Source organism: Gracilinanus agilis, chromosome 4, assembly GCF_016433145.1.
Source record: "Gracilinanus agilis isolate LMUSP501 chromosome 4, AgileGrace, whole genome shotgun sequence".
NCBI classification, from domain to species: Eukaryota; Metazoa; Chordata; class Mammalia; order Didelphimorphia; family Didelphidae; genus Gracilinanus; species Gracilinanus agilis.
In genome coordinates this window covers 231,853,049-231,865,962 of record NC_058133.1, presented here as the reverse complement: position 1 = coordinate 231,865,962, position 12,914 = coordinate 231,853,049, and the positions used below count along the sequence as shown (strand labels likewise).

Genomic DNA, 12,914 nt, shown 5'->3' with positions numbered 1-12,914 from the left:
CTAAAAAAAGCTACTTTAAATATTTTTGTACATAGAGGTCCTTCTCCATACACATACGCCTTTTTTTAATCTCTGGGATACAAACCTAGTAATAATATTACTGTCTCAAATAGTTATACTGTTTTATAACCCTTTGGGCATAGGTTCACATTGCTCTCCTAAATGACTGAATCAGTTCACAACTCCCCTAGCAGTACATTTGTGTCTTAACTTTCCTATATTCCCTCCAAGTTTTGTCATTTTCCTTTTCTGTCATAACAACTTATCTGATAGGTGATAGGTGGTACCTCAGAGTTATTTTAATTTTCATTTCTCTAAATAATAGTGATTTTTGGCATGACTATAGAGAGTCTTAATTACTTTGTCTGAGAACTTCCTTTTCATATCCTTTAACCATTTATCAACTGGGGAATGACTTGTATTCTTATATATACAACTCTCAAGTCCAAAAAAATTAATGGAGGAGTTCAAAAAGGATTTTAAAAACCAAATAAGAGAGGTAGAAGAAAAATTGGAAAAAGAAATGAGAGCGATACAGGAAAATCACCAAAAAAAAAAAAAAAAGAGTAAATTTAAAGGAGGCATAAAAAATACTGAAGAAATTAATATCTTAAAAACCAGAATAGGCCTATTGGTAAAAGAGGCACAAAAATTCAAATAGAAGAACTTCTTAAAAGGTAGAATCAGCTAAATGGAAAAAGATATACAAAAATGTACCAAAGAGAAAAACTTCTTGAAAGACAGAATTGGCCCTTTGGAAGAAGAGGTACAAAAATTCCCTGAAAGAAAGAACTCTTTACAAAGTAGAATTTGCCAAATGGAAAAGTGGTACAAAAGCTCACTCACAAAAATCATATCTTAAAAATTAGAATTGGGCAAGTGGAAACTAATGACTCCATGAGACATCAAGAAACAACCAAAGTCAAAAGAATAAAAAAAAAAAAAAAGGAAAATGTGAAATATATCATGGGAAAAATAACTGACCTGGAAAATAAATGCAGGAGAGATAAATGAAGAGACTGCCTGAAAGTCATGTTCAAAAAAAAAAGTGCTTAGACATTATCTGTCAAGGAATTATCAAGAAAAACTTCCCTTATATTCTAGAACCAAAGGACAAAATGATGGAAATGGAAAGAATCCTTTGATCATCAATCATCAGTCATCATCAGAGCACCTGGAATATTATATTCCTGATGCCAAAGGAGCTAGCACTTCAACCAAAAATCACTTATTCAGAAAAACTGAGCATAATCCTCCAGGGGGAAAATGGGTATTCAATGAACTAGTGAACTTTCAAACATTCCTGATGAGGTGTGGATGCCATTGCGTGAAAGAGTTTTGCCACCTGGCCTTCTTCCGAGTCAAGACTCTTCCTCTCCTGCTCAGCCCTGCAGGTTGCAGTTGACCAAAGAGATGGTTATGGAGAAGCCAAGTCCCCTGCTGGTCGGGCGGGAATTTGTGAGACAGTATTATACTCTGCTGAACCAGGCACCAAACATGCTGCATAGGTTTTATGGCAAGAACTCATCTTATGTTCATGGAGGTTTAGATTCCAATGGAAAACCAGCTGATGCCATCTATGGACAAAAGGAAATCCATCAGAAAGTGATGTCCCAAAACTTTACAAATTGTCATACCAAGATTCGTCATGTGGATGCTCAGGCTACCCTCAATGATGGTGTTGTAGTCCAGGTGATGGGATTGCTATCTAATAATAACCAGGCATTTCGAAGATTTATGCAGACATTTGTACTTGCTCCTGAGGGTTCTGTTGCAAATAAATTCTATGTTCACAATGACATCTCCCGATACCAAGATGAGGTTTTTGGTGGCTTTATCACTGAACCCCAAGAAGAATCTGAGGAAGAAGTAGAAGAACCAGAAGAAAGGCAGCAGACCCCTGAGGTCGTTCCTGATGACTCTGGAACTTTTTATGACCAGACTGTCAGCAATGACCTGGAGGAGCATCTGGAAGAGCCTGTTGTGGAGCCAGAGCCTGAACTAGAACCAGAGCCTGAGCAGGAAGCTGAAACTGAAAGTCATGAAGAAAAATCTGAACCAACTTTGGAAGAGCCTGTTTCTGAGGAGACTCAAAAGAGTTCATCTTCTCCTGTCCCTGTAGATATAGCTCCAGCAGTACAGGAGGACCTGAGAACATTTTCTTGGGCATCTGTGACCAGTAAGAACCTCCCACCTAGTGGAGCTGTTCCAGTGTCTGGGATACCACCTCATGTTGTTAAAGTACCAGCATCACAGGCTCTCCCAGAATCAAAACCGGAATCTCAGACACCACCACAAAGGCCCCAGAGGGACCAGAGAGTGAGGGAACAAAGAACTAATATCCCACCCCAGCGGGGACCCAGACCAATTCATGAAGGTGGTGAACAGGGTGATATGGATACAAGGAGAATTGTATGATATCCAGACAGTCACCAGTTTTTTGTTGGAAATCTTCCACACGATGTGGACAAAGCAGAACTAAAAGATTTCTTCCAAAGTTTCTGTGTTTCGTTCAAAGGTTATGGGAATGTTGTGGAACTTCGAATTAATAGTGGTGGAAAGCTACCCAATTTTGGTTTTGTGGTGTTTGATGACCCAGAGCCTGTTCAGAAGATCCTTGGCAGCAGGCTCATCATGTTCAGAGGTGAAGTGCGTTTGAATGTTGAAGAAAAGAAGACAAGAGCTGCTAGAGAAGGTGATCGTTGGGATAACAGGCCACGTGGACTAGGAGGCCCACGCAGTGGCCTAGGTGGAGGAATAAGAGGGCCTCCCCATGGAGGAATGTCCCAGAAACCAGGATTTGGAGCCTGAAGGGGAATTGGTCAATGTCAGTGAATTTGGCGCAAAGATCTTCACATGATGGCACAAACCTTTGCTCCTGCAGCATTGTGAATTTCAGCCTTGAGTATCTTGGAATGTGACCCTAGCCTGTTATATAGACTGCCTACGTTTGATACAATTTCAGGCCCTTTTTTGTTTGTGTTAATGGTTTTTTTGTGTGTGCTGTTTTCATTCCCCGCTGCCCCCCCAAGTCCTTGTCCCCAATTCCATTTTTGTGGAACAATATTTTAGGAAAAGTCGATTTTAAAAGAAGAAAAAAAAACTGAAATTCTTGCTCACCTCAAATATACGGACTAGATTTTTTTCTTCTTCTTGTTTTACAACAGCAGTTTTATCCCAAAGGACTATATCTTTTGCTTATAACTGATATTGGAATAATTTTCTTTTATCTTTTCCACGTGTTCCAAGAATCTGTCAGAAACCCAGGATTTGGCAAACATTTTGAGGGCAGGAAAAAACCCCTGTTGTTCATTGAGGGCCATGACTACTCTCTGGTTTGGAGTTGTTGCCACTGGAAAAATTGACAGTCACACTTTTCTCTGTGGCATGGTTAAAAAATGGAATAAAGGGTATTCATAGAACTTTTTTTTTGCTTTTTTTTTTTTTAACCCTTGTACTTCAGTGTATTGTCTCATAGGTGGAAGATTGGTAAGGGTGGGCAATGGGGGTCAAGTGACTTGCCCAGGGTCACACAGCTGGGAAGTGGCTGAGGCCGGGTTTGAACCTAGGACCTCCCGTCTCTAGGCCTGACTTCTCACTCCACTGAGCTACCCAGCTGCCCAACTTTTTTTTGCTTTTGATACGTGATCACACAAAAATGAATTCTAAACTACTGTTTTTACCACTTGCAATTTTGGATTGTGGGATAAGTTTTAAATGTGTAGAATTCAACTCTTTAAAATGCTTTTCCTGAATTTGTGGGAAAAATTTTTTATTGGAGTAGGGAGTTTTTTCATGTTTTAGTTTGTATTTGTAAAAAAACAAAACAAAACAAAAAAAATAGCAAAATGTTGTGCCTTCTATTTATCTCTCATTCCAGTCTTGGCAAATTGTTTAAAAATAAATAAAAAATAAAAACATCTAGAAACATTCCTGATGAAAAGACTAAATGGAAAATTTGATTCTCAAATATGAGACTCAAGAGAATCAGAAAAAGGCAAATAGGAAAGAGAAATCAAAATACATTCAATAAGGTTAAACTGTGTGCATCTCTACATGGGGAGATAATTCTTATAAGTCCAAAGAACTTTGCCAATATTAGGGCAGTTACAAGTATTCTTAGAAGGCAAAGGTATGAAATGAAATATGACAATATGATATAAAAATTAAATTAAGGCATGAGAAAAGAATGTATTGGGAGGAGGGGGAAGGAAAAAAATGATTGGGGAAAATTATTGCACATAACAGAGGCATGAAAGCATTCACAGTAGAGGGGAAGATGGGGGCACTGGGAAGGAGAGCATGTGAACTTTTCTCTCATACACAATCAATTGGGTGCAGAAAGCTATCTTATCCTAAAGGAAAGTAGGAGGGAAGTGGAGAAGAGAAGCTGGGTGGAGCTGATAGAAAAGAGGGCAAATTGGGGGTGGGGGTGGAGGTCAGAAACTAAGCAGTGGTTAATAGGATGGAAAGTAATACACAGTAATCATAATGGTACAAAAAATTTTTACAACTCTATCTTATGAAAGCTTCCTTTCTCAAATACATAGGGAAATGAGTCTTCTTCAGAGTTTGAGTCTACCCTGTCACCAAAATTACCTTCTATGTTGAGTTTCTTTTTTTGTTGTTTGTTCATTTCCCTGCTTTTTTCTCTTCTTTAGTTTAAAAGATTGTTAAAGGCCATGGGTGGGGGGAGTGCGGGGGGGGGTGGTGAAGGGGATAAGAGGAGTATGAATCAGGTAACCATGTTAAAAATGTATATTAATAAATGTTAAAAAAAAAGATTGTTAAAGTTGGGCTTTAAAATTGTGGTGAAGGGAGCACTGTTCCAAGTTTCAAGTTCTTTGTGCATCAGCCTTCAGAACTGGCACTGGGATCTGCTTTCAGTTCAAGGTAGTATGATGTAAGGACAGGTATGTTTAATACTTTTCTGGCCTGTGCTCTGGTCTGTGACTAACCCCTCGGAATTTCTTTTACGCCTCAGAACTGTGACAGGAGTCCCCTGCTCCCCTGTGACTACACATGCTATTGTATTCTGGTGCTCCTCCTCAACTTGTAACTATACCCCTGGTCTGTAACCTAGTTCTGCATATGGGCAATACAAGAGTCTTGCAAAAAGACCTCTGTAATCTTCTTCTGAACAGTTGTCCAATATTCCTTACTATCTCTGCTGAGAGCTCCTGAAGCTTTGGCTGCTACTTCAGTTTTGCCCATAGCCATTTGCCTAGGAGGGTCCTGATCTGGCACACTGTACTCCACCTCCACCCTGGTGCACTAGATCCCTTGTGCTGACCTTTAAAGTTGTTTTGGGCTGAAAAATTACTTCACCTTGTCTTTTTGTGGGTTATGCTGCTCCATAATTCCTTTTGAGGCATTAAATCATAGCTTTTTGGAGGACAAGTTGGTAGAAACAGATGGATTCTGAAACTTTTTCACCATCTCGGCTCTACCCCCATCATCTTTTCTTTTCTACTAAACATTCTCATATTTTTCAGCTCTTCCTCATAACATGTCCTTAAATTCCCTTGTCATGCTGGATATTCTGCATTAATTGCTTTACAATTTGTTGAGTTTTCTCATTATATATGACCCTCAAATGAATATAACCCTCCAGATGAGGTCTGAACAGAACAGTAGAGTTATTACTTTTCCGAATGTGGACATTAAACTTTTACTAAGGCAGCCTAAGGTTATATTAGTATTTTTGACAACATAACACTGTTGAGCTTGTGATAAATTACCATGCTTGGGCCTTTGTCATATAAATTACTTTTTTTTATAAACTCTTACCTTCTGTCTTAGAATTGATCCTAAGTATTGGTTCCAAGGGAGAAGAGTGGTAAGGGTTAGGCAATTGGGGTTAGGTGACATGCCCAAAGTCACACAGCTAGGAAGTGTCTGAGGCTAGATCTGAACTAGGACCTTCTATCTTTAGGCCTGGCTCTCTTTCCACTAAGCCACCTAGATCCCCCTATATCAATTATTTTTAAGTCTAGTCTCTTCATTCTATATTCTAGTAATTTGTTTTTTGAACCTAAATGAAGTACTTTACATTTATCCCAAGTAAATCATATGATGTTAACTACAAGCTATCCTTCCCAACTGTTGAAATATTTTTTAATTTTAAGATTATTTCATGATGTATAGATTTGATAAATAGTACTTTTATGTCTTCATCCAAATTAAAGATTCAGAAATTTAGAACTAGAAATTACTTTATCAGTTATGTAATCCAATCATCTCATTTTATAGATAAATAAAACTCCACAAAAGTGAAACATTTTACCCAAGATTCCCTAACTAATCTTGGTCAGAACTGGAACTCATTTATAAAAATATTAAATGTTGCAAAGCCTCATGAAATGCCATTTGAAACATAAAAATTATATCACTAAAGGGAACCATAATTGTGTGCTATAAATGTATATATATTCATAGAATTATAGTGAAAGTACATGTTCATAAGTGTGACCTGAAATAACCTTTTAAAAATTAGTAGCTTATGATAGATGTATCATAGAATTAGAAAACACCAATAAATTTAGAATTTAAATTTAGAATTTAGAACTAGTGGCCATTAAGAGCCAAATAATTCAAATTTTATTTTTCTAATGCTTTTATTAAGTCAGATTACATTATATCAATTTAGTATTACAACAAAGTAGAGATCACCAGCATAATCTGATGCCCATTAGAAATATGAACCACATTTCCAGAACCATGTTCAGTGACTCATCAGAATGCGTTAAAAATTTGTCACACATTTATGATGTGTGAAAAAATAGAGTCTTACTGAAATTTGTGGTATTATATATGCTGTTGTTCATCCTTCATGTTTGAAAGGGACCAATGACATCACAAAGTAATGTCTTGATTTAAGAGTGAATTGGATTTAAGTGAGACAGAATTTCACGAAGTTCTCAGCCTTACTCTCTCGTTGAAGTTCAGTGATAGGAGAAAAGTCAGGGTGACTGACAGTGTCTTGGGACACAGTAGATGGCCTTAGCACCTTCAATATCTGACCAAGCTCTAGTCACTCCAAAGCACTTGTTTCAGCTACCTTAATGGACATTGGAACAAATTATTCTCATCTACTCCTTCCACCAAGGGAAGTCTTCACATCTAGGGTAGGCATCACCCTAACTCACCAGTGAGTTTGAGGCTTTTCAGTTACCCTGAACCTGGTTTAGCCCATTTGCCAAGATAAGTTTTACTGGAGTGTAATTGCTGTGGATGTTAAAGCTTCTTGAAGCTATAGGTGAGAGTTTGAGATACAGGTGGAAACTAAAGGTAGGTGAGAAGCCCTGAAAAGGGCTTGGCAAGCCCTCGCATTATAGGTTCTAGTCCTTGCTGAACACCCCATATACCCTATTTTTGTGAATTATGTGGGTATTGTATATATTATAACTCTGCCTATATAATCTGTTTGATATATATGGTAATATAATTTATTGATGTCCTTTTGGAAATATCCAAGCAGAATCCCAAGACCAAAACTAGATATTGTGGTGGCCATTTCTGATTAACTGCAGTTAGGATTGGGGCAGCTAAGTAGCACAGTGGACAGAATGCAGGACCTTGAGCCAAGAACCCTCATTTTCCTGAGTTCAAGTCTGGCCTCAGATACTTATTAGTTATGTGACCCTAGGCAAGTCACTTAACAATGTTTTCCTCCCTTCATCTATAAAATGAGCTAGAGAAGGAAATGGCAAACCACTTCAGTATCTTTGCCAAGAAGACTCCAAATGAAGTCCCAAAGAGTTGGGCATGACTGAAATGATTCAACAATAACAACAACAGCACCCTATTGTGGCATAGTATTAACTCAGTCAGGTTCAGAGTTAGAATTGGAATGAGACCTTCATGGGCCATAAAATCCAATAAAAACAACTTCAATTGCAAAAAGATTCAAAATTATACAGTTCATGGTTAAATTCAGATAAAATACTACTCCCCTCTGTTTCTGAATTAATCATAAAAATCAATAATTTCAGGTCATAAAGGAATTCCTTCAGGGCAATGGGAACACCACTAAAATTTCTGATACCTACTCTTCTTATGATGGGCCTTTTAAACCTCAGGCAGTATGGAAACCAAATGGCCAGCCTAGCCTACATAAAACATAATCCCCCTCCTACTACATTCTGTCCCTTGTTAGTAAGATCCAAAAAAGTTTCTAGGGGACCTTCTCCCATTAACGCCATATTATATAATTCTGACCTCATAAGCAGCACTGGAGGAAGAATGTAATACAAATAACAAAAAATCTCTTTTGTAAATGACCTCTTAAAAATATAATACTCACAGAGTATTAACATCAGGTACAGTTTAGAATAGATCTCCTCATATAAAAACCATGAAGACCAAGAACAGCACCAGAGATATCAAATATTTTAGATGATAGAACCTCCAAATGGGGGCCAGTTCTCATTTTATGATGCCAGCAAAATTTCAAATCCCTGCCCCACTCAGGCTTAGCTAGTTTTTCTTAAAAAATATTGAATATTGAAACTGTCATAGAGACTTAGGTGGTTCAAGGGACTACTATTGGAATAAGATTAAGATTTATTCCAATACTACTGACTTGAGCTTTTGATATAAATTCTTGATGCTTTAGGTTAGAAAAGCAAGTCCTTCCTTGAATATCTAACCTGCAAACCAGCAACAAGGCTGTCAAAGAAAAACTATGCTTAACTGAATATTTCATTCTCTCTCAATATCCTCAAAATAGCTAAATGAAGTCTTTTTTTGTTGTTGACTTGAATATCTCATTTTCATTCCAATTCTGAATCTACAGTATCAGACCATACTAGACTGGCCTAGACAACTTTGTCATCACAAGTCCTGGTAAGAAGCTCATAAACTTCTTGCACATAGGACTTGAATTTATATCTAGATTCAACATAAATCACACTATCCACTCAATTTGACAGCCAAAAATTTTTCTCTACCTGACCACAGCATCAAGAGAATATTATTAAAGTTTGATCCTTTTGGGGCTTCTATTGAGGGACTCTCCCTATTTACTGTTGTAACTGGAGGAAGACTGTCTTCATCCAGGGACTCAATATTACCATAAAGTCAGCTAAAGAATGCCTTTCTTCCAGTAGAATTCCTGTTTTGTCATCATTATACAAATAGATATTCATTAAATGGCTACTGTGGATTAGGCATTGTACTATGTGTGGGGTATACAAGTATAAAGCATTAAACAATCATTTTTGCAAAGAACTTACATTCTGATGGAACAATCACAAGACAAAACTCTTGTCTCTCTCTGTCTTTCCCTATAAAGAAATATAAAATTAGCCCACATATATGTTATATATGTACATGTAATAATATATAGCATTTATATAGTATTTTAAAGTCTGCAAAATATTTCAAGTTATCTCTTTTGATGCTCACAACAACCCTGTGATGTAGGTGCTATTTATAGCCTTATTTTACATTTTATAGGTAAGTATCTGAGACAGGATATGAACTCAAATCTAGAATCCTAATATAGCATTCTATCCAATACACTACTTATCTTCTACCTAAAAAAATATAGTTCAGAAAGAACTTGGAAGAGAGAGAACTAATAATTTGGGAGATCAGAAAAGGTTTTATTAGGAAGATAGTATTTCAGCAGTCTTAAAAGAAAGGACAGTCTATGAGGTAGAGGTAAGGAAGTAATACATTTCATGTATATGGGAAAACCAGAACAAATATTATAGTAAAAGGAAATGGAGAGTTGTGGGTAAAAAGCAAATATTAAACTACAGAGTAGGGGGAGGAAGGAAAATGTCCACTATGGTTGGAAAGATAGGTTGGGGCTGTTGTGTAGGGCTTTAAAGTCTAAACAGAGGTGTTTATATGTTATTCTTTTTTTTAAAAAAAAAGTTCATTTTTTAATCATCAAAAATTCACCTTCTTTCCTTTCTTGTCCTCCCACCCCTAAATGAGCTTAAATAAACAAATAAACAAACAAACAAATAAATAAATACATAAATGACAATCCTTGTTGCAAACTTATATGGTCAAGCAAAACCTTTGACGTCTGGCATGCTGTTTTCCAAATTCTCCTCTCCTTTACTTTATTCCTAAATCCTGTGTGATTCTCAGTGTAATTGCTGAGTAGTTGAAATAATATTTTTTCTTTGAACTAGAAACTCTATATTTTTGGCTACAATGTTACTAGGAATTTTCATTTGAGGGTTTCTTTCTGGAAGAAACCAGTGGATTATTTCTATTTCCACTTTACCCTCTGCTTCTAAGAGATCTAGACAGTTAAAAAATTATTTCTTGGAATTTCTTTTTTTTAATCATGTCTTTTAGGCAGTTCAATTATTCCCAAGTTACTTCTTTTTTTTTTTAGACATTTATTAATATTCGTTTTAAATCTGTTTACATACTTTATGCCCCTACTTTCCCCTTCACCCCCCTCCTCCCCCCCTCCCCCCACCCATGGCCAACGCACATTTCCACTGGTTGTAACAAGTGTCCTTGTTCAGGGTCTATTTCCCATTCATGTCCGCCTCACTCCATGCATTCAAGCAATTGTTTATCTTATATGTTTCCTCTCCTGCAGTCCTTCCTCTGAATGTGGGTAGCATCTTTACCATAAATCCCTCAGAGCTGTCTTGTGTCATTGCAGTGCTGCTGGTACAGGAGCCCATTACATTTGATTTTACCATAGTATATCAGTCTCTGTGTACAATGTTCTTCTGGCTCTGCTCCTTTCGCTCTGCATCACTTCCTGGAGGTCTCTCCAATTTGCACGGAATTCCTCCAGTTTATTATTCCTTTTAGCACAATAGTATTCCATCACCCGCATATACCACAATTTGTTCAGCCATTCCCCAATTGAAGGACATCCCCTCATTTTCCAGTTTTTTGCCACCACAAAAAGCGCAGCTATAAATATTTTCATACAAGTCTGTTTATCTATGATCTCTTTGGGATACAAACCCAACAATGGTATGCCTGGATCAAAGGGCAGGCAGTCTTTTATAGCCCTTTGAGCATAGTTCCAAATTGCCAGCCAGAATGGTTGTATCATTTCACAACTCCACCAGCAATGCATCAATGTCCCGATTTTGCCACATCCCCTCCAACATTCATTACTCTCCCCTTCTTTCATTTTAGCCAATCTGCTAGGTGTGAGGTGATACCTCAGAGTTGTTTTGATTTGCATTTCTCTAATTATTAGAGATTTGGAACACTTTCTCATGTGCTTATTGATACTTTTGATTTCTTTACCTGAGAATTGCCTATTCATGTCTCTTGCCCATTTATCAAATGGGGAATGGCTTGATTTTTTATACATTTGCTTTAACTCCTTGTATATCTGAGTAATTAGACCCTTGTCAGAGTTTTTTGTTATAAAGATTTTTTCCCAATTTGTTGTTTCCCTTCTGATTTTGACTACATTGTTTTTGTTTGTACAAAAGCTTTTTAGCTTAATATAATCAAAACCATTTAATTTACATTTTGTAATTTTCTCTAACTCTTGCTTGGTTTTAAAATCTTTCCTTTCCCAGAGATCTGACAGGTATACTATTCTGTGTTCACTTAACTTATTTATAGTTTCCCTCTTTATATTCAAGTCATTCACCCATTCTGAATTTATCTTGGTGTAGGGTGTGAGATGTTGATCTAAACCTAATCTCTCCCATATTGTTTTCCAAATTTCCCAGCAGTTTTTGTCAAATAGTGGATTCATGTCCCAAAAGTTGGGCTCTTTGGGTTTATCATACACTGTCTTGCTGACGTCATTAACCCCAAGTCTATTCCATTGATCCTCCCTTCTATCTCTTAGCCAGTACCATATTGATTTAATGACTGCTGCTTTATAGTATAGTTTGATATCTGGTACTGCTAGACCCCCTTCCTTCACATTTTTTTTCATTATTTCCTTTGATATTCTTGATCTTTTGTTATTCCAAATGAAATTTGTTATAGTTTTTCCTAATTCAGTAAAGAAGTTTTTTGGTAATTTGATAGGTATGACACTAAATAGGTAAATTAATTTGGGTAGTATGTTCATTTTTATTATGTTAGCTCGTCCTACCCATGAACAGTTAATGGCTTTCCAATTGTTGAGGTCCATTTTTATTTGTTTGGAAAGTGTTTTGTAGTTGTTTTCATATAATTGCTGTGTTTGTTTTGTTAGATTGATTCCCAAGTATTTTATAGTGTCTAGGGTGATTTTAAATGGTGTTTCTCTTTCTACCTCTTGCTGTTCTAATGTATTGGAAATGTATAGAAATGCTGATGATTTATGTGCACTTATTTTGTATCCTGCCACTTTGCTAAAGTTGTTGATTATTTCTACCAGCCTCTTAGTTGATTCTCTAGGATTTTTTAAGTATACCATCATATCATCTGCAAAGAGTGGTAGCTTAGTCTCCTCATTGCCTATTTTGATACCTTCAATTTCTTTTTCTTCTCTAATTGCTATTGCTAGTGATTCTAGTACTATGTTGAATAATAGAGGTGATAATGAGCATCCTTGTTTCACTCCTGATCTTATTGGGAAGGCTTCTAATTTATCCCCATTGCATATAATGCTTGTTGATGGTTTTAGGTATATACTGTTTATTATTTTTAGGAAAGGTCCTTCTATTCCTATACTTTTCAGTGTTTTCAATAGGAATGGATGCTGTATTTTGTCAAAGCCCTTTTCAGCATCTATTGAGATAATCATGTGATTTTTGTTTGTTAGACTGTTGATATGGTCAATTATGTGAATGGTTTTCCTAATGTTGAACCATCCTTGCATTCCTGGTATAAATCCCACCTGATCATGGTGGATGACCTTCTTAATTACTTGCTGGACTCTCTTTGCTAATATCTATTTAAGATTTTTGCATCTATATTCATCTATTTAAGATTTTTGCATCTATGTTCATTAGGGAGATTGGTCTATA

The 12,914-nt window shown here is 36.6% G+C and overlaps 1 protein-coding gene across 1 annotated transcript; it reads left to right on the top strand.

Annotated features, from left to right (window-relative positions):
* Positions 1-1,413: 1,413 nt before the first annotated feature.
* Positions 1,414-2,835, top strand: LOC123245681 (ras GTPase-activating protein-binding protein 1-like). Its single transcript, XM_044674670.1, is given in 1 exon segment — positions 1,414-2,835. A coding segment is annotated over 1 exon segment (1,422 nt).
* The last annotated feature ends 10,079 nt before the right edge of the window (positions 2,836-12,914 follow it).